General features: G+C 35.4%; 1 protein-coding gene across 5 annotated transcripts in view; it reads right to left on the bottom strand.

Annotated features, from left to right (window-relative positions):
* The window catches only part of CSNK1G3 (casein kinase 1 gamma 3), a 75,260-nt gene that overhangs the window by 28,585 nt on the left and 19,728 nt on the right, over window positions 1-26,947 (bottom strand). For all 5 annotated transcript variants that reach the window (XM_014257099.2, XM_005528113.2, XM_014257102.2 and 2 more), the window contains 4 exons: window positions 24,765-24,805; window positions 14,012-14,081; window positions 2,930-3,078; window positions 1,433-1,667 (listed from right to left, as the gene is read on the bottom strand). In XM_014257099.2, coding sequence (XP_014112574.1) covers window positions 1,433-1,667; window positions 2,930-3,078; window positions 14,012-14,081; window positions 24,765-24,805 — 495 coding nt within the window. The remainder of the gene's footprint in view (window positions 1-1,432; window positions 1,668-2,929; window positions 3,079-14,011; window positions 14,082-24,764; window positions 24,806-26,947) is intronic.

Raw genomic sequence — 26,947 nt, 5'->3', positions numbered from 1 at the left:
GCCCAGTGTCAAAAATCTAACGGCCACCTTAAACTGACATCAGCCTTTATGCTTGAAAAATATAGTGAATGCTTCTTTTATCTGAAGAACTTGAGTTCACCTGAGTTCCAAAAGTTAGATTTAGAAAGCTCAAACTTGATGCTTGAGGTGCTGGAGTATGCCCACTAGAGAGCAACAAAGCTGGTGAAGAGTCTGGAGCACAGATCCAGAGCAGCTGATGGAGCTGAGGGTGTTCAGAAAAGGAGGTTCAGGGGAGAACCTATCACTCTCTACAACCCTGAAAGAAGGATGTAGCCAGGTGGGGGTTTGCCTCTTCTTCCAAAGAGCAAGGAATAGGACAACAGGAAAAAGCTGCATGTTGTGCCACAGGCAAGGTTAGATTGGATACTGGGAATATTTGCTTCACCAGAAGTGTTCTCAAGCATTGGAACAGGCTGCCCAGGGAAGTGATTGAGTCACCATTTCCAGAGGTATGTTAAAAGCCTGACAGATATGGTGCTTAAGGACATAATTTAGTGGTGAATTTGGCAGTGCTGTTACCAGTTGGACTCAATGACCTTAAGGACATTTTCCAACCTACGTGATTCCACATCTCTGCTTTATTGACAAAGCACCTTATTCCTGTCTGAGAAGTGTGAATGGTTTCTCATTTGCTGTATTAACAGTTATACTTACAGTTAAACTGTCAGTACTGTGCAACATTTTTATGACCAATTCAAAGAGTAACCTAATAAGTGATTACTATGCAGTGATAAGCAACTGGCTTACATAAATTCAAAGGGGTCTAACTGTTTTCACTAGAAAAATCTCTCTACAGCTGGAATAAATGAAGATCTGAATGCTCACACCTTTTTCAAGGTGAATTTATTAATTCAATAATAACAACTTTCATATTTATATACATCCTATAATTTCTTTAGCTTGCTGGCATAACCTTTAATGACTGTGACAAAGCATAATTAATAGTGTAAGCACTAAAAAAAAAAAATCAAGAAATCAGCATCATCTCTAAGCTACTTTATTTTTTTATGGTGCATCACAAAGAGATCAGAAAAGCAAGGAAGCACTGAAAACCCATGTCATTGCAACCTATTTACTTTTCTGTATTTAATAAGCACATCTATTTCCTGGACACTTCACTCTGCCATGGTATACTTATAAATGTGAAGGCATTACGCTACAAAAAGATATACCTCATCTTTCTTATAAGGATAACTAACAAAGAGGACAATTCCCAAGACATGATCATGATGGTTAGAAATTCAAAAAAGATTATTCCCATCAACATTATTTCTGTAAGGACAAACTATATTTTGCACAATACACAAAAATTGAAGTTCTTAATGACTATAGACTGAGAAAAACTGTAACTTGAAAGTAAGATGCTTTATGACAAATCACAGCTGCTTCTGTACCTAAAAAGCACACATACCTTTTCCTAAATGTGTATTTATACTCATGTATCTAGCTGTTCCTGTAAGGCTCTTGTGTTCTCGATATGGTATGTGCTTCTTTGTTTCTGGATCTACGTATTCCTTTGCCAAACCAAAGTCTATAATGTGAATATTTTGCTGGGTTTTGTTTCCAGGTCGTCCTATTAAGAAGTTCTCAGGTTTTACATCTCTGTATATCAAGTTCTTTGAATGCACATATTCCATGCGAGAAATCTTCAATGAAAGAAAAAAAAAAACAGACAAGGAAGTTTACTTTAAGCTTCAGGTTGCCACATGAAGATGTGTTTGAAACTAAATATCTTATATTGGGCTTCATGTGTAAAAGAAATCACACACCCCAGTATCTTAAGACCAAAGCGATACTGTTCTTAACAAAGTACCTCCCAGTTAAAGTCAATGAAAACTGTACACTTTTCCAAAGCAGATATACACCAACTGATGTATTAGAAACTTTCACACCGGACATTAGTCATGAATCTTGCACATAACAGAAGTTTTTGACTCTCAAAACAGCCAGCACAAATATGTTTTGTGTACATTAAAAGCAAAACCAAAAATTATGTCACCAAGCAAAGTTCAATGTAAATCTATTGCATAAATAATAATAAATAAATATATAAATGAGAGAAGCACTGAAAGTTCATCACTATGCATATAAAGTCCATTCTAGCTGGACTGCTTTGTATCAAAATTTCCATATTCAGAAAGGAACAGGAAGTATTAAATAAAGCTGATCTTTGGACTTGTGAGGACTTGAGCATTTACAAAACTCATTCCGTCATTCTGGCTATAAATAAGTTCAATGTGTCTGCATGTCCGTAGTTGCAGGCCTGTTATACAATTACAGTCATGTTTTAAACAGCTATTTTTAACTAATTATTAAAGGTAAAAATATAGTGATATTTAGGGAAGTGGAAATCTGGTAAACATGCAGAGCCTGAATCGTCCTTCTTTCCTCTTCCACTCACCCTCAAGTCAGAACCAAATGAAAAAATCTTCAAAAACGAGAATAATTCTTCATTGAATAATTTTGTACTCTAATTTCTGTAAGGATTTGTGGAATTTTTCATTTGTTTGTTTACTTTCTTATAAGAATGCGCAGGAAAAAAATATTTATGCTATTTAGGAGTCCCATAATACGACTGCTTGTGTGGGATAAAATTACTTTTATTTCTTCAAGGTTTTTCTTTTTTGAAAGAGTATGTCAAACTAAAATTCATGATTTTAGGTTGTGATGAGAACTCAGAAGACACAAGTAATTACATTCATGATCTGACTTGAAAAACTGGAACAAAGTAAATTAAAGTAATGTAAGAGTATTCCTGCTTAAACTTTAGCACAAGCATTTTAAATACCACCAACACCAATTTAAAACATGAGAAGTGCAAATCTCCTAAGTGAAGTAAGCATTTAATCCATTGAAGACTGATTTACTTATTCTAGTGAACACTCAAATTAACATCTATTCTACTTACCAACTGTATGGCTATCATAAGAACGGTTTTAAGAGAAAATGTCCTACCACACAAGTCAAATAAATCTTCCAGACTAGGTCCAAGTAGTTCTAGCACCATAGCATTATATTTGCCACATGGGCCAAAATAATAAACCTGAGGTATTCCATCTGTAAAATGAAAATACAAAGTAATGATAAAGGGTTAAAAAAGATTAATGAATATAGCAATAAAATTCTTACTCAATTTCAGTTTCATCTTAAGTTAAAAATACATTTTTCACATAAAAGCAAAAATAAACCTCATAAAGACTACAGGTAAAAGACACAACAAATATTGAAGATAGTAATAAAATACTTAATTAAAATGGTACTATTACATATTTGACTTATGCGAGATATCGAGACTTTTATAAAAATGTAAAATTACAATCTATTAAGCTTAGTAACCATAAATTGAAACAAGGTTTTAAAATGCTATGAAGAAAGGTTTAAATAAGCTCTTGTGCAAAAAAAAAATACACATAAACTTTTTTAATTAAAGCTATTCCTACCTTTAGGAATAAAACCATCTTATTATCTAGAGAAATAATTTTTAAAAAAATCAAAGAGATTAATGAAGCCAAGAGCTAAATGATACATTAAGTCTGGACTTTATAGTTTTTAGTGAACACCTACCTTAGAGCAACAGGCAATTCAGAAGTTTGAAAATATAAATAGCTAAAGCCTTGCGATACAATTTTACTTCCACCTTTTTGTACAATATGCATTGTGTGTCTATTTAATTAAAAATAACTTGGTATCATTGCTTTTACTCATCTTGTACTTTTTCACACACACAGGACATCTTCATTCAGCAGAATTTTGTTTACTTAAGGAAGCTAGTTAGTCAAGATTTTTGGTTTTTGTTCTTCAGTACATATTCTCTGTTTTTATTCCAAATATTTAATACTCTGAAAATGTATTATTTCCCTGTGAGCTTTTCCTACTGGGTCCAACATTACAATACTGCACACTATGCAGAAGTACCAAACCTATTTTCAGAACACCTTAATGAAACACTGGATTTCAACTTCATTCTCTGTAGGTCAAAAGTAACCCTAACTCTGAGTGTTTTCTGAAGTACATAAAGCCTTCACTTTTTCATACCTTACTATAGTGACAGACTGAGGGCACAAATTTTTAATTGTATTTGCTACAGCTTTGGGTAAAAAACAAATATTAAAAAACACTGTTTTAGCAAAACTAACATAAACAAATGCAAAGTTTTTAAGAGGCTTTTCATTAATCTCTTTTCTTACAAGTCAGAGTATTTAAAGATAGACCCCTAAAAATCCAGTTTAACTGTTCAGTTTTCAAAAGACTTGAGCTACAATTTGGTTTTCAATATATATCACTCACACTCCTCTCTATACTAATGTACTTAAAATGCGTAATCATACCTACTTCAGAAAGACTTCACAGGAGTAGCTTATTGCTACTGATGAAGAAGCATTAACCATATTACATCCTCTATCAAAATATGGTATGAGACAGTGCTCTTCAATTTAAAAGTATCATATTGAGTTATCAGATAGATACCTAAATACTTGATCTTCTGATTAGATGAGAATTCCAAAATGACCCATTATATATATGATTATATATAATCATACATATAATGAGGCTTTTTCTCCCACTACAGAGAGATAAATGCAAGCACTCTTGGATAAGCCTTTTAGAGACCTTGGTTTCATTAAAAAAACAGAAACTCTGATTTTTAGAAATTTAAGAAGCCCCCTATTTTGTTGACAAGATATTCCACTACTTATTACCAATTAAGAGGAGGTATTTTATTTCCATTTTTAATTACTCTGGCTCAAACCACTGAAGAACAAAAGAAGAAAATACACTAAGCTTTTAAGATGTATCCTAGTTGTCTTGCTGTGAATTTAAAGAAGTCATTAATCTTTGGTTTTTTGATTAATAATTATTTTGATTACCATTCAATCCTTTCTAGTAGCTTGACAGATCTTCTCCCCATTCTCGAATATCCTTTTTAAAAAGTAGTACCCCTCCCCAATTACAAGCAGAACTCAATGCTTGTCACCCAAATGTTGCTTAAACTTGTATATAATTGCCTCCTCTTCCATCAAAGAGGAAACTTACTTGTGGCCAAAAAAGTAGATTCACATACTCCCATCCCACTAAGTTACTTTACATTTAAACATCTTTCCTTTCAAGGTTAAAACTCTGAAAATAGAATCATTTTTTTAGGTATGATTCATATTTGCCTATCCCTAGATATTTATACTTGTTGACAAGTAAAAACTTTCATTTGAATGGGCTCAATCGACTAAAGCAATCTACAATACTAAGGTGGCTGCCCTGTCATAAAATTGCAAATCCATTTTAAGCCAGTATGATTTTAATCCTATTTTACTCTTGACAAAAATCAAATAAGTCTTGACTTGAAAATTAACTATTTGAGCATTGTTTGGACTCCAATTTCTTCTAAAAAAGTTAACTTTCATTAGCCACCTAAAACATTACTGCTATACACCTCTGGTGTCCAAGTCCGAACACTCCAAAAGTACTTGACTATCCAGAGTGAAGGAAGAGGGGGCAAGGAGAGCCCCCCCTAAGCCAGTTATGTGGATTTATGGATTATACTGTTTAATTTTCACTCAAATACTTTAGTCCACCATGTTAATGTACATGATGTCCAGCAAGCTTTTAAAGCTGGCAGATTTGATTTCCTCTACAATGATGAAATGATAAAAATATTAGAATAAAGAAAACATGACTAGCAGATTAAACTGTATCTGCCAAACCTCTTTAAAATAAATAAAATAGTAAGTTATTTCTGCTTTGGGACCATTATCCATCCTAGTCATTCTCTTTTTCAAGAACCTCATCACTAAATCTGATTTAAGCTTGAGACTGCATGCTATTCACTCCAATTATCTAGAGTAATATACGTGACTAGCACAAACATACATTTGTATCTTAGGGAACAAATTCCATCTATTTGCTCTGGTATAATACGTCACAGCTTCAATTATTGTATGTGTGTTTCCTCATTCAGGAAAGAGAAATTAACTTGATAAACAGGCAGCAGAGACAGCCAAAGGAATATGTAACCCACAGGTCAATGGCAATACCACTTGTATTTAACCTCATCTATCACTGACATAATTTTGAGTTGTATCTTGGCAAAGCAGAAGGTCACACAATCTGTGGAAACATAGCACCTTAATACTACTGAAATCATGATCAGCCACAAATTATAAAACTCTAAATGTAGAATAAGACACTGTGTCACCACAACACTTAGACTACAGCTCTTACTTAGAAATAAAAGAATATGTTTGCGAAAAGAAGAAACAGTAATAAAATAATGAGATCTATTCCAAAGGAAAAATCTTCCTTAGTTATTTACATTACTAAAGCAGAATTAGAGATGCATTTTATTGTAATCATTATTAAATCAAATAGCTGTAATTGTGGAAGGAAGCTTGATAATAAAGTTTACAGAACAAAGTGAATGTTAGATAAATGGCTATCTATTGCATGCCTCACAAGGCCCACAATCTCTCAAATCTCTATGATGTCACAATACAAAAACAATATACATTTTTGCATACAACCAGGCTTCTTATGGCCAGTAACTACTGTTTCTCAAAAACAATATCATGTAACTCTATTATGCATCTGCCATTCCTTCCAGATATCTTGCCCTTACTCTAGGGGAAAAAATTACTTTAAATCCAGAAAATCCTGTGTGTCCTTAAGCTACATGCTAGAAAAGGACTGGCATAAAACAAGAAAAACTTCCAGCAACATACCTATAATTTTTGTTGGACTACACTTAAAAATAAATTAGGTATTATCATCACTGTTTAGTCACATAAACATAAATATTAGCATATTCACATTAAGAATGGAGCAGTTCAACCTTCTTATTAAAGGAAGCATATCAGCAGCAAAAACTCAAAACTGCAGAGACTGAGTCCCCAGACAACGCACAACACAACTGCAACAGTCATCACCACACAGATTAACAGCATCTATGAATAGATTCCTCTTCAGTCAAGAGATTTGATATTTGATTCAGTTTAACACTACATTCTTAAATTAAGCTTAGAGCTTTATTTTGGTTGGTTGGGTTTTTTAACTTAATAGTGATTACCAACCACTTCAACTAACTTCATTGTTTATTCCCCAGCATAATAATGCCAGTCAAATTAGAAGAGAAGTAATAAAGCAGGACAGCATGACTAAAGAAAACTAAAGAAACAGCCATCAGTTTAAGAGCAAATTCTCAGCTACCTACCTAGAAGTATAGTTCAAAGCAATATTCATGTGAAGTTACTAATAAAACTCACTTTGTATTTATACTGAATGACGGCTAGCAAGATGTATGGAAAAGATATGAAGTGAGACAACTCCAACATACCTGCAAGAACTGATACTATTTAGATATGTAAACTACAACTACCCTGAACTTACTTGCTAACTCTGTAGCTTACAGCTAGACATTTTGTTTTCAATATACATTGTCGTTGATCATAAGAAACATTAACACCCTTGTTTGAGAAATTAAAGACTACCCCAAAATCTGAAGCTCCACTAAATTATTGCTGCTTTAATGAAGTAGTGGGAACATTCAATAATATAGCTGCACATGTCACATTTGAGTATTCTCATAAAATCTCCTTTTCAAACTCGCTTCAAACCTTTGTAGCTTTCATAATGTTTATCCTGTAATAGCAGCAAGATACCAAAGTATTTTGAAAAATACAGAATGAGGTAAGTTATTTTAAATTGTTTCTAGAAGATCAATGTATAAAAATAATCACCTGACACAATAATCTAGCTATAGTGCTTTGTTTCTAGCACCACACTTAAGGAGACTTGTTATTGAGACACTTCCTCATAGTATGATGGAATATCAATCTAGTAAAGTATGTTACAGTCTACCCACTGAGAAAGAAATTAAGAAATTATTATACTGAAATTTTTGTCTTGGGAAGAATTATAGCAGATGCTGATACACCGCAATGAAATCATGCTGGGCTGCCTTTTCTCCCAGAGGCTAAAGTGGAAGGCAAGGTGGCTATGGCCCAGAGGATGAACTAGAGAGGGTATCACTAGCAATCTGAGATCCCACTGCCTTCTCCTGGTGATTCACAGTGACAGTGAAAATCGCCAGTAATTATCTTAAATACGAAAGATAGTTTGTCTTTCACTGGTGAAATCTGCTTCATGGATTCCACACCCTGAATAGAGTCGTACAAAAAAAATTAGTAGCTGTCACTGAACACTCATATCTCATACACCCCAGATAAAGCTGGCCTGAATTGAAATCAAATGAAGAAACATTTTCTCATCTGAAGTAATTTTGTCTTTACCTAGAGGAAAAAACATTAAACACAGAAGTACCGAATCTCATTCTTGGCCTTGAGCTCATCAAATACATTTCCAACACAAAACAGCACACTATAAACAGCACTGTCTAACCTACTAGCCCACATTAAACTATAAGTATATAGGTCTATAAGGTACCTCATAACAAAGAGGTGTTCTTGCCTTAAGGTACTCTGCCCCCTCAAAAAAGAAATTCGAAGTATTTCAAACTCACTTTGCTATGTTCCCAAACCAAAATGTAATTTTCAATCTGGCAAATCCTGACATGCTCTAAATGCTAAAAATAAGTATTCTACTGTCTTTGACTAGAAAATGGTGAGCAGACTCCATTTACTGTACGGTAATATTTCTGTATCTTCCAAATCCACATTATGTCCACACTGAAATCTTCCTGAATCACTGATCCAACAGTAACTGTGTCATTACAACTGTCCAAGTACTATGATTCCCTTGTGTCAAAGGCAGGCTCAGGCTCTCATGCTCTCAAAACCGAAAACTGTATTTTTAGATAGCAATACAGAGCACATCACATGAATGTTGGTACCAATCACAATGGTTCATGTACAGAATGCAATACTTAGCACTCATTTCACAATGGCCATGACCTTCTTAAATACAACACCTTTTTCCATTGCAGACAAATATATCCCATACATTGACTGGTCAATAGCAGTCACCTTGTAAGAAAAGTGTTTGGCTTCCCGTTTTTCACATGGAAGCATTAACTAGATTTCAGCTAAAAGAACAGATGTACAAAAGTTAAGAAAAATAAAACCCAATTGGAAATATTAATACAGCAGTTTCACCAGTATGATAATCCACTGCTGAACCACCTGTTTTTAGATCTGTGACGTCAAAAATTACCTCACATGAAAAAAATGAAGTCTAATAATAGATACCACTCCCTGCTATAAACAAGAACTGTTTTAAGTAAGCCTGTTCTAACAGCAGCGTTACAAACAGGGGTTCTACCAAGCCACTTCAACCAGCAGAAGGTGCTTGCCATTCTTCTGGTCCACTTGTCAGGTAAGTAAGAACAAAAGAGTTCTCATTCACTTGCAAAGGCTCCCAGTCATTATGAAAATGACCCATTTACTAAGGGAGGTTAGAAAAATTAGACAAGGAAAGCTGAGTATGTTTTACACTCTTCAACACATAACACATGACTTCTCTCATTTACAGACTCCTTTCTGCAAAAGATAACTGAATCATACTTTAAATACCTGACACTTAAATTACAGCATAGTGCATGAAATACACCTACACCTTATCTTCTAACCATGCAAAGAAAGGCTGATAGCATGAAAGATGAATTCAAAAATCAATAAAAAATACAAAAACATTTTCTACTAATTCCAAAAGCCTTAGTGCAATTTCAGGTAAGAATTCAGCAATCATTTTATTTGGAGTACTACACTTATGATCGTATTGCAGTTTTTCTTATACTTGCATATTAGGAAAATACACATTAAACAAAATTCATTCGAAGCAAAGATATTCTAGATTCCATCCATATGCTCCTCATTCAATTGACTAGAACTTCTGCATACTGGCTAATGATCTCAAACTTCTGGACGAAAACATGCTCATAGTTACTGAATGACAAAATTATCACAGAAAAGTGAAAGCAATTTCATAAAAATATTTATTTAGATATAAAACCTAAATGAAATAATAATGAGACTAAAATAATCCACATCTTAAAACTAATTTTAAAACTTGCTTTTAATAAGTTAGAGGTCCATTTCCTTAAAAAACCGAAAACATTTCAAAAAGCCCAAAAGCACAGAAAGTATTTTCTCTTTAAGAACGATTCTTCACATTTTTTTCCTGACTTACACTTCCATGTTGCTGCACATTCATAGACAATTCAAAGAGCGTATTTAAGAGTAAAGTTACAGTTAGGCATTCTTTATGAGCAGATCCTCTCCAAAGGAATATGGTTTTGAAATGTTAATTCTTATTCAGGCAAGACAAAACCACTTTTTCTTAAATACAAAGAATTAATACTCTCAGTTCCAAAGTCTTGTGCATAAAAACATCTATCATATTTCATGCCTATTTTTTCCTTGTTCTCTCGGTGAGCAGAACTATAAAAGAACCTCTAATCTTTTGTTCTGTTAAGAATGTCTTCCATCTTCATGGCATTCAAGACACAAAACAGCATGACTTAGCACAGAGATTAATAATACAAATATATATTTTTAAAAAACCCCAAGCTACAAGGTCATTAGGAGAGCAAGAAAAAGGGATATTATAAAGATAAATAAATAGACTTAGTAGACAAATACTGGCTGCAGGTAAGGAAATACCATGAAAACATACAATTTCAAAATGCTACTCTTTTCATCAAGGATGCCTACGAGAATCAGAGGAAGTACAAAGATGCTCTGTTAAGAAGGGTTTGAAAGTAAAATAATCTGAAAACACAGTAACATTTTCTTTACCTGCTTTCAGGACATATTGCCAGAAAATAACCTAACTTTCTTTTAGAAGTATTCATTCATATGCTAATGCCTTTCCCTCCTCCTCCTGCCATCTCCAAGTCAAGTGGGATTTCACAGGACCTACAGGAATTTTATCCCTTAAGCTGCAGGTTTCACACTAAGTGTAAGTTAATTTGTAGCATAAACTGTGGATTTTGTTGTTCATATTTGTGAAAATCATGGGGTTTTATAGAAAATAATGGCTCTACTGACAAGACTGGGAAGAAGTACTGGAAGGACAACTCCCTTTTCACCAATTGCTTCTGAAACCACAGTTTAGTAGTCACTTGCTATAAACACACAAGTATACATGTAAACATGAGGAGAACAAGGGGGAGTGCAATTTAGTAAAATTAAATGCAAAATACATAGTCCACACAGTTATAAAGCTATCAGCCAAATTACTACACGTTTGTGCGAATACACAAAAACAACTAAAGAAAAGACTACTTCATCCTAAGAAAGCCTGCAATTGTGGATTTTTAGAAACTTGAAAGATGGAAAGCTTCAGACAGCTGTAACTCCAAGTACGGTGCATAACTGTGTATGAGAGAAACCTCCTATCTTCACAATTACTATATTTCAAATGTCTTCCAGCAATGGCAGCTATTTTTATATCTCCTGTGACAGAACTTTCTGCAACTTGCATGCTGATGATCAATTCCTTCAATCTATTCTCTCTCTGATCAAAGTACAACCACTGCCCATAAAGCAATACTCTCCATATGGATAGAGCTGGTGTAAGTTTTTTTCTACTATCTCCTGTTCTACATGGGAGGTTCACATACTTGCCTTCTGAATTTATCTCTTGGTGGATCAACTTTCCAACACTATGCTTTCAACTGTTCATGAGATAAAATTATTTAAATCTGTGCTTGACAGCATGTCATGAAAAATCAGTAAACAAAAACAAATTACCACAGATTACATGAGAACACAAACTACAAAATGCTGCAACTATTTTTCTGGAAATCACAGGCTGTGTAACTTCCTCAGCTTGAGGGCCCAACTCCTAAAAATACAGAAAAAGAGACTGCTGCCAGAAGATAAGAAATCAATAATCATTTTTAACTTCTATGTGGACAGGAACAAGAAAATTACTTTCTTTATAATAAGCCCTTGCCACAAAAACCATTAAAATAAGCCTCAAGTAGACTGCCTGACAAAGGCTCACAAAGGAGCTTTCAATGTTCTGTGCTGGGAGAGGCTTTCGCTTTTGAATAAAAGCAGGTTACTGCAAAAACAAAGGAGGTCTATAACAAAGCTCTTCATAAATATTGATGATGCTTAGTAAGTCACCAGCTCTACCTTTGCTTTTTCACCCTAAAGGTCACCTCATCTTCATGAAAAGAACCGGAGATGTGATTCTCCCTTTCAGTACTTCAACAAGGCATCAGAGAAAGAGATAAAAGTTGTTGCAACCAGCAAATAGGGTTAAGAAGATTGAATGATATCTGAAGCAAAGCAGAGTACTTTGACTTGACTAGTTCCCAGTCTTACTCAGTAAATAAAAAAGTAAACATAGTTACATTCACTAAGACATTTTCCCAATAAATACTCCTATAAGGGTTCCTACCTCTGAGAAGCACTGCCTAATCTCTGCAGTCTGAACTAGAAATTATAGTTTTATTCTTACCTCCACTAGACAGCTCCTTTGCAATTCGAGATGGTTACACCTCTACATTCACAGACAGGTAATGTAGCTAATGTGCAGCTTGTCGTGTCCCATGAGTTAATCACTTAAGATCTCAGCTTTCTACTCATCAGCTACTGCACAATGCTAGTGTATGGTAAGCTGACAATTTATAACTACTTAAAAAAAAAACAAAACACCCATACATCATACTCTTTCTCCAAACAACAAGCATATAAACTCAAGATTCTGACTATCTATCTACAACTTTAATTTCCATCTATGAAAAGAAATTGAAATGTTGTGTTTTGTCAAAAGTAATCTCTAAAATTCCTAGTTGTAAAACATTCATAGTACAGCAGGCAAAAAAAGTCTGTATTAATTGAACATATTAGAAACTTTGCTTCACCAGATATAGTCCTTAGAAGACTAGCATAAAATTTTGCAAGCTACTTGAGAAACACTATCCAGTCAGTGCAGCAATGAGAATATAATCCTGAATTTTAAGGAAAAAGGTGAAAATAGTAATTAAAAAGTATTAACATTCATCATAACACACACATATTCAAGGTAACAAAATCAAAGTGGTATGGGTATGTTCACTGTGTATTTCTTTTTGGAGATAACTTTTCATACTAAGTAGGATTTTATTCTAGTTTAAGCAGAACTAAAATCACTGTTGCAAATTCCAGGCTGCTTTGTTAAAAAGCCCCTGAACACACATGTAGAAAACCACTGCTAGTAGTCTGTTCATAAAATAAACTTCTACATTAGTAAAAAATAGGAAAAATAGCTAATTACATGACCTACTCTAGGAATAATTTCAATGAAAATATGTCAAAAGTGTTCTTTTTCCTAAGTTACAGCTGATTTAGAAAAATCTGTACTCACTAAGGTAAGACACTTCACATCTTCCTAGCTGATTACATGCAGTTTTGTGAAAGGCACAAAAATATGTGAAAAGTTTTAGGTATCGCTCACTTATAAAAACAAAATCTGACAATTGGATCATTCAGACGACCACTGTAAAAAGTACTTCTGGGTATAAAAGCACCAAGAGGAGTGAAATCAGAAATTCAAATATTAAACTGCATTTAAACTTTTCCTAGAGGTATTTAAGAGGTTTAAAATTACTAAGCAGCAATACATACTGTATCAATAAAAGTTAAGTAAAGTAAAACTGAATCTGAAGCTATTCAAATATCACATCAGCTTTAACTCAAAATACATGATTAGTAGATTAGCAGTTTGGAGATCTACAGTATTTTTTCAAAGAGTTGAATTGGGAATAGTCTAAGATTACTTAGCTTAAGGTATACCTGTATGCAGACAAATGCTGTGATAGGTAGGATTTATTAAATAGTGAGGACTTCATAGATATACTTCATAGAGCAGGAAAAAAAAAAAGTTAGAATACTTGAATTTATACATTAATCCACTAACTCATGGGGCTTTTTTCTGCCTTAAATATTTAGGAACACTTTATTAAATAGATTTGTACCCCTAAACCCGAAAACTTCAGCCAAGAATTGACCCTGGATTACATCATAGTAAAATGCATTACACTGCTTTTTACCTCCAGATCCTAGCTGCTTGTAGAATCTGTATTCCAAATGTAGCTGTGGTGCTCTCGACTTCATTGGCTCCTGATTTAAAAACAAAAACAACATTTAAAACAAAGCCTAAAAACTAATACACTAACCTATTACCAACCAAACTAGCCCCACTGCTTCCAAGCCACACAAAGTTTCAATGTTTCTTCTGAAATGACTGGCAATTTAGAAACAAAGAAAATTAAACTTTCTCAGGTGAGACTAGTGCTTATAGGGATATTTACATCTTGTATTGCTCCAGTGGACCAGAGTTCAACAGGCAAAGCAAATAAAAGATGCACAATGGAATAGGTAAAAATTAGTTTGTTTGTCCAAAGCACGTGGATGGAATGTCCAACGTTTCTCAGAAAGTGGCATTAATATGCAGCTTAACAGATTGAAAAGAACCTCCAAATACCTAATACTCAACAGATGTATCTTTTTAAGGATGAAGCCTTATCCTAGGATCTTAACAAAAAATACCAAGTCCTTCCACCAAATAGTAACAGCTTAGCAGAAATCAAGTATCACCATTCCAAACTATAAATCCAAAACTAGCAAAAAAAAGCCCTAGAATAAGTTCATAGTTTATGCACATTAAGGAAATCTTATTTCTGTGTTCAACATGCCAGTGTGTCAGGGTCTCACAGAACAAAATGAAGTGACATGAGATTAAGTAGAGGAACACATGTGCAGCCTAAATGGAAACCCAAACTTCTTGAATATCACCCTTTGAAAAGATCCTTTAGCACAAGATTCTTGAAGTAATTTCTTTTAGAAGATACTCCTTGTTTCTCATGATATGTAACATGATCTTAAGATTAAGCTCCACCAGGTGAGGTTTAGATTGCACAGGAGGAATTTCTTCACAGGAAGTGTGTTAAGACATTGGAATGGACTGCTCAGGGAGGTGGTGAAGTCACCATCCCTGGAACTGTTTAAGGAAAGACAGGCCACAGCACTGAGTGACATGCTGTCATGGTGGTCTTCAGTCAGAGGTTGTGCTCAACGCTCTTTGAGGTCTATTCCAGCCTAATTGATTCTGTGATCTTCCAATGCATCAGTGACATTTTGTTACTACCAGAACTGCAGCATATAGTAAGTAACTGTTAATACAGTTATCAGCAATAACTGGTACTGCTGAACATCAATTTTCTGGAAAAGCTTGGACAAAGTACTCATCTTTTTCCTCACATCATCATTTTCAGAAGCTACAAGTTTATAAACCTGTGTTGTTTCTCAGTGTCACATTCAGGGCATAAAAACTATGAGCCAATGTGCAAAAATGAGAAATTTAGTCTTCTTCCTCAACCCATCTTCCTCCAAGACTTAGTTTTTTCCAATTGCTGTCAGAGTTCCTGACAGTGAACATTTATGCATTTGATCTTGTCAGGATGCCAAAGGTGGAAGCCTAAAAGTAAAGAGGGACTAATGTTACAGTTTCTGCAAAAAACAAGTAGAATTTACTGTATGTTTTTTACACTCCAGAGCAACCAACATAACTGAATATTGTATTCTTTGCAAAGAAGTGAGCAAGAATTTTCTAAAATAAGCAAGTGTTCATTATTCAAAAAATTAATTACTTAGTAAGACTAACTGGGCCACCAAAGGTCTAGCTAGAGTTTATGAGAAGGACACATTAAATTTATGGTCAATTATTCAAGAGAGATATTCCCTAAATAAGACTTTACTGTAAACATGAATCAAAGCAAATCAGCACAGCTGTCAGCCTCTAGTACTCAGCTTTCAGAGGTATGAGGAAACCCACTAATGCTATAAAGCATTTGAAATATTTTAACTTTTTAGGAAACAACACAAATTTAGCAATTAGTTTGCTTGTAGTATACAAGTCTGTTAGTTACAAAATACACCACACACTCTCCATAATGCCTAATTAAAACTTATGATTCTGCCAGCTAAGAAAAAAATATTTTAGTCCACAAAACTCTGCATGTCTGCAGAGTTTATAATAACACAAGACACTGGCTTATAGGAAGTTTAATCTTGTTCAATTATACAGTTTTGTCTCAATTGATGGTACATTAACAACTTAACTCCTTGTGGTTGTAACATGGTCCCATTAAAAGGATAGAAACAGCTTGTATGTAATAAATTTACAGGAATAGATTTTTTAAAAAAATCTAGGTAAAAGAAATAACTTCCAATTTCTGACACACACACCCTCTTTCCCATGAATGCTGCTTGTCCCAGCCATCAGCAGAAAACAGTCCTGATAAATCTCCAGAAGGCAATGTTCTTAAACAGACAAACACATCTGCTGAACACAGAGCCAAAGACTGAAGCTTAATCTTGTTGAGCAGAGAGACAATTAAACACTTTTATCCTCTCTAGTAAAAGTGAAAAAAACATGTGCTTGTAGTTCATTTACAGAATGACAGCCTTTAGGAACTGCCTTATTTTTGTAAGAAGGCTTAGATATTTTCCTGTCATTCCAAACATGCAAAGGGAACACATCATCTTGTTCAACCAAAGTTGTAAAAGGGCAAGCACAATAACAGTTTCACATACAATTATTTTATTTCTGCACATCCCACTCTGCAGTATGCAATAACTGTACATAAAAGAAAGGACAGAAAAAGATAAATCAAGATAAAAGAATGTTAAATGTAATCTTCATCAAAGACCTAGTGTGCAGCTTATTGAGCCCCAGTCACCTGAGCAACAGAAACAACTGCTCCTTAGTTTATCAGAGAGGTTTTTACCCCCCTTTTTTCTTCTATGGCATGCTTATACATTCTAACAATAAAGACACTTGAAATGTGAAACCTGTCTCAAGTTCATTATGAATTATTTTTACAATTAATTTTGTCCCAAATATGTGGAATAAAATACTATTTGATTTTCAAGTTACTTCCTGTCAAAGGGGCTTTGAAAAAGCAGTTTACTTGAACTGTAAGGTTAGAAATGTTCAAGAAGTCTAATAACCCAAAGCACAATACAAACATTCAGCTATTACCTACTTTTCACGGTTTTAGTAATTCAGTGAGAATCAATCTCAGTTTATGTTCTGTGTCCACTTTACTGATTTGTAAGCAACGGCAAACAAAAGCCATTTTCAGGAAAAAAATTATTTAAGAGGTAGGAGGCTCTTTTTACAAGAAAAGACCAAGTCCATTAAACAGACTTGCACTTGATTTGGATTTACTATATATCCTAGAAGGATTCTGAAAAGGTGTGACTCTAGACCACCTTTAAGGAGTTATTCCTTAAAAACAAAAAACAGAGAGAAAAAACAATACAACCTTGAAGTGAAACACAACCTTCTTTCCATACACATCCCTAACTTATAATTTTAGCAATTTAAATCTTAAGAGTGGACTAGTGAACCAGTGAATTAAAGCTTACAGTTTAACAGGCAGTAAACACTACTTTGTAACTTCCTATCTTTCACCCAAAAAAAGAAAAATTGATGTATTTCCAAAAGCAGTCCGGTGGAGTAATACACATAACATAAGTATGTTTTGTCTCAAATATTCTGACTGTTATGACAGGAAAAGTGTGATCAAAACAAAAGGGTCCCATGGAGATGGAGTCGCACTGTTCTGAGCCAGCCTCCTCCTCCTGCTTAGTCCCCCCAAACTGACTTCCCAGAGAAAGGCTCAAAGGGCTGCCTGTGGATGTGCAAACAAAATAGCATGAAAAGTCTCATTCACGTAAGAGACTGCACCAGGTCAACTATAAAAGGAAGCACATTGGGCCCCTCGCCCACTTTTTTCTTATCTTTCCAGCTCTGGACCATCCATGCAGCAGGACCAACTGCAGGAATCTATAGATACTGAACATCTCTCTTTTTTCCCACCTGGGCAAAGCACGACTGTCATATTTTTCCCCCCACTGTACAAAATGAAGGGCTTGTTAGCCAACACCTTTTGAGTCTAATGGTGGGGGTTGCCAGTTATAACAACTGTACAATAAAGCACAAGAGCTCCCCAGCCATGTGGTCTGGCGGCTTCGTTAGACTGGTAAGAATTTACAACAAACATCACACTCCTACCAACGGCTTGTAGCAAATTGGAATCACAGAAAGGACTCTTATGAGACTGGGAGGGACTGAACAGCTCTTGAGCTATTTTTAGTTCGGATGGGCTCAGGTATCTCTTTCTCTGACTGGGGTACAGGATGAGTCAGGAACAGGGAGAAGCAGGACATGACAGCCCAGGAAATGCCAAGCATGGATCCCTTTCCCATTATGGGAGTATGCTCATCTTCATATGTGGAGCACTGAGTGTCATGCTGATGGAAACCCAAAAGGATAAAAAGAGTAATGACTCGTTACTAAAATGTCTAGATAGAAAGCAAAAAGAGAGAGACATTTGTACAAAATTTGGTTGACTTTTTACAACAATGTTCATACAGAGAGCAAGATGAGACAGACTTTTTTTTTTACTAAAATGTTTAGATAGCAAAAGAGAGACAAATTACCACAAAATTTGGTTGCAAAACATTTGCAAAAACATTTGGAAGTCTTGGTTGCGTCCTTATAAAAACATCCATGAGATTTGTCTGACCACTTACAGAGATGTCTGAATAGAGAGAGAAAAATGAAAGAGCAAAATTGGAATCCTTGCTGAACAGAGAAAGAGACCTCACCCAATTACTACATCTTGAGCTCTGCAAGGCTACAGAGCAGGAGAAAATACTGAGAGATATGTTGGGTACAATGGTAGGGATGAGAAGCTGTCCCTGGGACTACAAGGACTTACACGAGGGCTCAGACAAGGAACAAATATGTGAAATGAAGATGCAAGATTAGGCTGCCAGAATTTTAGAAACAGAGTGAGGTTTTCTTTTTAGAAAGAAATCAAAAGTAGTGAGGGATGAGGATGAGGAGAAGGAGAGAACCACAAGAGTGTTGGGCAAGGAGACAAAGGCAGCTGTGGAAGAGGCTGAAGCCAGAGAAGTGGCTATAGTAAAGACAGAAGTGTAGGCAGAGGTTGCTGTAGAGAAGAAGCTGCAGAAGAGGAGGCCAAGGGATACTGAGAATCTGAAGTTTTCATACAGGTAAATGATCCCTATGAGTTCTGGTCCCTTGTCCAGTGGGCTGCCTATTGGTCAAGGAGTTTAGGTTGCCAGGAGAGGGAGAGCAGGCCTCAGGAGACAGAGCTGCTTGCTGCTGAGAGCGATCAGGAAAAAAAGGCAGGAGGCAGAGGGGCTGTTTGCTGTTGTATTAGCAGGCCTCAGGCACAGCTTCAGGATGTGTATGAGTAAATCTTTCATGAAGAATTGCAGGATGTAGAATCTGGATTCTGGATCACTAATTAAAACTGAAACCAGAGATGATGGACAGGGTCAGCAAACTGCTACAAAACAGTGCCAATGGTAACCAAAATATCTAAGTTATTGCAAGGTAAGTTAAATGGAGAAGGAAGTCACCCCAAATACGGAGGTTTGGACTAATCCAATTGGAAGGTGTTAGTCCAGGCACGGGCAACAGCACAGTTTTAAAGCAGTGGTTCAGGTATTTACCCAAGCCAAATTCAACCCAGTGAGACAATGGCAGTCTCTTTACTGCTCCAGTACAGGAATGGGCCATGGGAAATGGAATCAATTCTATCTTTCACAAAAGGAAAGACAGAGATGAAATTAAACTTAAGCACCACCCAGGACGATCAGCTTTAGCAGATTTTTTCACTATTGGAGCAGTTCTTTAAGAAGCCTTTCAGCAGCTATTTGTGTATAGCTACCAATGCCCGTGCTAAAGAGCATTGTGTTCACACCAGTATATAGTACCTCCTTTTCAACCACTGGTTTAGAACCAGGCATTTTTCCTTTTTCTTTTCCTACAAGAACTATGACAAAGCAATTACTGATGTTAACATCAGGCATTTTGACTGCATGTTGCTGTTGTTTTATAACCTGTACCTACCCGAGATGTTTCAGCAATGTGTTCTTTTACCTTCATCCTGTTAAACAAGAACTATTGTAGTAAGACTCCAACTTAGCTTGGGAACTAAAACAAGAATTTGGAAGAATATGGAGGCCTCAAAGCCAAGGGCTTTGCCCTGCCAAGCCCTGCTTCACACAGGAAGGAATTAAGATTCTTTCTGTTGCCTGTAAATTTGTCTGTTGTGATGTTTACTACTTGTAATAATCGACTTGAAGACCTCCCCTGAAACAGGGTTCATACTTGTTATTAGAACTTTGAATAGACATACTTGTACTTGCTAGAATTTTAATAGGACCAACACCCCATACATTTTTCAGTGTAGTACCTGATGGCAGGAATTAACCTGCCACAGAGCCACAAATAATTATCCTAAATCCTACTAACACTCATAATTGAAGAATGACTAAATATACAGCCCTTTTGGGCTTGGCTTGGAGGAAAATCTTACTCCTAACACTAGAATACCATGCCAGACGGAAATGCAGCATCTGAATTCCTTCCCTGTGTCCTATCAATGTTCAATTTGAAAACACCTTTGAGATGGATGCACCATCAGCACACCTATTACTGAACAAGCATTACGTGGCATGCTCAGCCTCACCAAAGTGCTCTGTCACCATCCATAATGCTACAACTTCAACTGAAGATGGCTGAGCAAAGATGAAGGAAGCTGCTGACCAAATTGCTGAACAATTCCAAACACTGCAACCAAAGAACTGGTTCGATGAATCAAGCCTTGGACATCAGATTTCTTCCATTTTTAAATCATGGGGTGGGGAAAGTGTTTTACACAAATGGGGACTGTAATATTGGTGGGATTTCTGGTTTTAATGATGAGCACAGACTTTATTTGCAACTATAATTAGCTGCATACTGTCTTCTGTTTCCTCCCTCTTCTAGCCAACTGTCCAATACACAGAGATCACCACAGCCAAAGATGAACCATACACCCAACCAATAGTAAGGAATGTTTGAGCCTCTGGCTGGTGTGGTGGACCTAGCATAAGCATGTTTTGTCTCAAAGATTCTGACTGTTCTGGTAGGAAAGCTGTGATTGGAAGAGTGGGTCTCACTGAGGTGGGGCAGCACAGTGCTTAGCCAACTCCCTTCTCCACCTGGAGACTTGTACTCACTTCCCCACTCTGCACTCACTCCCTGAAGGAGGGATCCAAGGGCTGGCTATGCATCCAAGAACAAAACAGCACCGAAAATCTTATTCACAAAAGAGGCTGCACCAGGTTAACTATGAAAGGAAGCAGATTGGGCTCCCCTGCTCTCTTTTTCTTCTCTTTCACTGTGTCACAATTCCACTTCTGGGCCACCCACATTATGAGACCAAGGAAGGATCAAAGGACTGGTGATATTCCTTGTTCTCTTCCTTTTCTGCTTTTATTTCTCTATCCCTCACTCTGTGAGGCTATCATTTATGTTTGTTATCATTTATATCATGTATATAATTCTCTATTCCATAATCGATACTGAAGTGTATTTGTGGGAGTGATGAGTTGTGGAAATGTGGTTTGTGAGCCAGCACCTTTGAGTAGTGTGTTGATGGAGTAGAGAGTTTATTCAAGTGTATTGTAAAAATTACAGGCTTGCTACCCAGCTCTTGTGGAAGTCTTCAAATGTAATGGCTGGTGAACCAACACCTTTTAAGTATAAACAGTGGAGTGGTTGTTGGACACAAGGTGATCACACAAAAAAGCACAAGAGCTCCCTAAAGCATGTCCAGTCTCTTTGCTGAATCCTGATGAGAATTTATAATGAATATCATGGCCCCTACTGATGGTTCATGACATGTTCAAGCAGAAATTCCTTCAGCTAGTCTTTTGGTAGTGGTTAACCATCTGCAGAGAAGGTAAGTTTGAGCAGTAGAGAAATATGTCAAAGGGAAAGGGAAAAAGAATTCAGGACAAGGAAAAGCTGAACAGTGAATAGGAGGTTTAAGTCAAGTACAGGGTCATGTAAAAAAAGTAGTAAATCTAAAAATAAGAAGAGGTGAGCAGGAAAGGTAGAGCTTTTACACACATAGAGCTTTTTTTTTAGTTATTGCAAAAGAATCACCTGATCACAAGAAATCAGTTTGACCAGTAGAAACATACAAACACCACTACACAGCATCAAACCGGTAAAAGACCAGCTCTTAAGAGTTTCATTACAGTTCTTTAAAAGGTCCATTCTGACCTCTCAAACTGGAGTATGTCCCCAAGCAGAAGAGGAAATAATAACTAAGTCAAATTAAGAGGAATATTCTGGAACTGCAGCTGTTCTACCAAAATAAATATACATTTACATATAAACATTATACTTTAAAATGCATATGTTGTATGACCCTCAGACCTCACACACAAAAATTGTTTAAGTTATTTTTTTACACAAGTTCTGAAGTTACCCTAAGCACTGTAACAGGAACATGCTTATGTAATTTCATCCACAAGGGAAATATTAATCCAAAACAATTAAAAAGTTTGAGTCAAAAGAGCACTTGTAGGAAACACTTACTTTTAGCATCAGAAGCACTTCTGCAAGCTGCTGTATAAACACAGCCATTCATCGCACTTGAGAGAAACCCACACAGTCCTCTTGCACTAGAGTATATGGTTAACACAAAACATTTGGCACAGAAGACGTCTTGCTGCTCACAAGACAACAGTAGGTCAACAATACTACCATGAGGAATGCAAATACAGTTTTAGGATGCTGCAGGACAGATTACAACAACCACACCTGCCAAGGGTAATTGCTTAAACTATAACAAACTTAATTCAAGTAACACCATTCAGGAAGGCTAAACTTCAACTACAACAGGTGCAAAACAGAGAGGAAGTTAAGACTGTCTCATTTACAATAACAAAACAAGGACTAAGAATAGACCTAATGACTGCTCTAAAAGCACAAAAGTAAAAGTGCCAGAGAAAACAAAAGCTTACATTTAAAAAGGAAAAGGATAATATGCCACTGTATCTATAATAGCTAGAAAAAAGCCCTGGCACTGTCTCAAACAGAAGAACAGAAAAAATACAAAATCCAAATAAATCCTAGTTTAATGCAGCTGCTTTTAGCAGACTTTATCTTGTGACTTCCAGTCTGGAAATAAGTATCTGAAATAAGTACTGAAATAAAAGAGGGAGAAGCATATTAAAAGAATCCACTAGCTCTACCTGCTAATAAATGTATTTTTATTTTACTTTGATGATGCAAGCTCCAGCATTGATTTTCATTGTGATTCCTTCATCTGTTTTTCTTTGCAAAGATATTACAGCTTTTCATGCCACTCATATCAGAGGACAAATGGAAATGTCCACTACGCATTAAGAGTTCTTTCATCACTTGCTGTAATTTATAGATATACTAAACAATATTGGTTCTTTAGTGACTTCAAACTAAGTTATGCAGTAAAGTTACTTCAAGCTTTTTATTCCGCTGGGAACAAACAGCTCTGTGATTGAGATATTTGGAAACCAAACAAATAAATGCTGCCAACAAGCAGTATCATCTGTTGAATCAGTATCTGATGATCTGTTGAAGCAGTATCATCAAGTGAAATGGGTTGAAGTGGTAGCCAAGCAAAGGAAGTTGCATGTGTAATAAAAACACTTTTACCAAAAGCAACCAGACAAAAAAGTTCTCTTTCTCTACATGATCAAATAATTAGTACTTAAAAAAAACCCACTATCTTGCAATATATTTCTAAACGTGCTTTGTAGCAGACAGCCTTTAACTAGAAGAAATCTCTGACTATTTTCAACTTTCACCAGACATACAGAATAAGTTCAAGATACGTTAAAACAAAATGAGTCTAAATCTGATTTAACACACAATAACCCTCTTTTTGGGTTATTGTTTGGGTATTGGGTACAGTCCCTCTAATTGGAACTGTATCCCATGTTGCCCTCTCAAGCCATAATCTGCATGTTTTAAAAACTTTTACTACTCCCAAAATAAGTATTTTTCAAAGCAAGGAGAGTGATACCAGTATTTTTCAGGAGTTTATTATATTTGTAATGCTTTTCAGATTTCTTATCTAAAGCCATGCATTTTTGTTACCACAGTTTACCTTTCACTTTATGAAACAATACTATGCTATCTAAAAAGTTTTTGCTACTGCGGCAACAAGAAATTAACTGGAGTCCTAAAAGTTCTTCAATGATAAAAAGTAACCAAGTGAATTTCACCATGAAGGACTTAACTTATGAAAACAGTAATTTACCAAGAAGTTAAAAAAATCCAGAGGCAAATTATGGTGTTACCAAAGTAGCTGTGATGACTGAGAAAAAGCCAAACAATGATGTATTAACACAATATCCAAAAGTATCATGTTTGCAAGAGAAGTAAGGATATTACACAGCACTGTAAATAAAACATGTCTACCAAAGTGATGTGTCAACACCGGCAGTTAGAGACAAAAACTATTTGGGGGCAGGAGTTTGGACATTGAAACACATGCAGTCTCAAGAATTTCTAGAGTTTCCCTCTAGTCACCTGATACCAAGATTCACAGTAAATTTGTTGCTCCTCTACTTGTTGGACAACAAAGGAATCTACTAAAGATGACTGCTGCAGAGCACATCATTAATGCAGCATTAAACCATCACTGACTTTGGAAACATAGACTTAGCCTTGAAAACAGTGACAACAACTAAAAATTAGTTTTACTCAATATGGCCAAACTATACAATTATATCTATCACTAATTGCTTTTATCTAATTCAATGAAATCATACAAAAATATTAAAGGTTTCAATTAAAGAAATCAAACCATTAACTTCTGAAAGGAAAACTCCAATTAAGTTTCTCATCCCAAATCCTTTAAAAAAATATTAACTTACCAGCTTAATTGCCACATAGTCATTTGTGTATAAATTTTTTCCTTGAAAAAAGAATAAAAAAAGAATGTGAGACAATGGCTTTTCTGTTCAAGTAAATGCCATTTAAACATCAAGAAAGTCTTCAAAACATTTTTTATCTAAAGTGCTAGGTGTTCTGGCAGTGACTTAGGAAATGTGGGTTTATTAGTCCAGTACTTTATTCTAAAAAAAATTTTTCCTTGAACGGTGTAAGAGGTGGAAATTTCACAGAGAGTTTCAGATATATCAGCAAGTTCGTGATATTTTTATGTACTAAAAAAGTTTGAAAATTGGTAAATCACAATAACTAGAATGTGATATTCCACATTTTCATAATTATTGGTGAAAACTAATTGAAATTTATTTTTAAATTACCATACAATTTTGAAACATCAGCCACTAATTAAAACTAGAATTAACTAGTTAATTAATTAAATGAGGACTATTTTTTTCCTCAGCTATGAAATTTATCAACTTAAAAGTTAGGACAAGACAGTAACATTCCTGATAGGCTTATACCACTTGGAAATGCATCTGCTGCTTTAAAAGGGATTCTGTAACTGGGTAAGAACTTTTTCAATAAGCATCACATAGGACTGAATGCAATGACTAAAATGTTAAACAAGTTTTAGAGGTGAAAAATTAAAAAATAGCAAATAAAGGATAAATTGTCATTTCCAATACTTTTTGCTTCCTTACAATCTTCAAATGCATTTAGTGTATATTATTCTTAATGATAATCCTCCTTATTTCTCTGTAGTATTACTCGGGTCTGAATTTCCTATGTTTAGCTCAGTTTTGTTAAAGAAATCAAATGGGGAAAAGGCATTGACCAAATCTAGAAAGTTCCCTGTGAAGACAGTTGCACAGAATCATAGAACATTCTGATTTGGAAGGGACCCACAAAGATCACTGAGTCCAACTGTTAAGTGAATGTCCCACAGAGGAACTGAACCCACGATGATGCTTTGACCGAGTGAGTTACACCAAAAGTCAAAGACTGAAGTGCTAATGATTCTTCCAAAAAATAGAGTACTCTTGTAAAGCCGAAACAAGATTAAGAGTTTGCATCTCTTAGTGGACCAACTCCACAAAAAAAATCAAATTACCTGAGGACTTCACAACAACAAACACATAATGAATATGAGCAGCATGCCATAATCTGACCCACAAAAAGAAGTGTACTCTAAGACCAATGTAGGGACTAGAGTGGATACCCAGGAATCCTAAGTATTTCTTATCTAATGATGATGTGAGTTACATTTTTGATAAAAACTGTACTTTGTTTAAAGTTGTTTCTGTGTCTTTGCAAGTCATTACAATCTATAAGACACTAGCAGAAACTCTTGCAGGAGCCCTGCTCATTCCAACTCTTAGATATATACATCACCTACTCTGAGTAACAAATCCAGTTACAGTGAAGTAACTGGATACTGAGTTCCAAAAGCTGTAATGACATGCTTATTCTGAAGTAGCATCAGAAGGAGGTGGCCTAATTTTCCAGGTGGCCAGTCAAGACAACTGTCTCTTTAAAATACAACAGATACACATATATGACAGCACTGTTGATCTGTCCATAAATACACAACAGGTATCGAGTGATGCATCACTTGCAACAGATTCTCTCTCACTACCTAATCTGTTCATCTAAACTATATCAGTTTAATTTAACTATTACAAAGAACCTTAAAATTAACACCTCGATATCCAAACCAGTTTAGTCCTTTGCCAGCTAATGATTGAACATCACAGATAGTAATTTTCTACAGATGGCAAATTTCCCATTTGATCCACAAACTGAAGTCTGACCACCACTTTCTTCTCAGGTCAAAGTACAGCTCCTGATACATAACTGAATTTTTATCTTCTGGGCACAACTTCATCACTCTATAACTTTATTCCCCCGTTAAGTCCCTCAGGTCTAACCTTAGGACACATGCTGGAAACATATTCCCATCTGCAGAAGTGCACATAAAAAACGAAGTGCTTGTGTACATCTTCATAGAAAGAGTGCACTCTAAGAATTTGATACTGTAGCAAAGCAAATAAAAAAATCAGAATCTATAGTAGCAATATTAACTCTTGTTGTCAGTAATTTACATTTAAAACATCTTACCTCATAAAAAAACAATAAATAGGGATTTGAAATATGTAGAATATAAGCA

Source organism: Pseudopodoces humilis, chromosome 4 (genome assembly GCF_049639895.1).
Source record: "Pseudopodoces humilis isolate 2021_Gansu_Grassland_sample_001 chromosome 4, ASM4963989v1, whole genome shotgun sequence".
Classification (NCBI taxonomy): Eukaryota; Metazoa; Chordata; class Aves; order Passeriformes; family Paridae; genus Pseudopodoces; species Pseudopodoces humilis.
The sequence above is the reverse complement of the archived record's forward strand: the minus strand, read 5'-3'. Positions and strand labels throughout refer to the sequence as shown.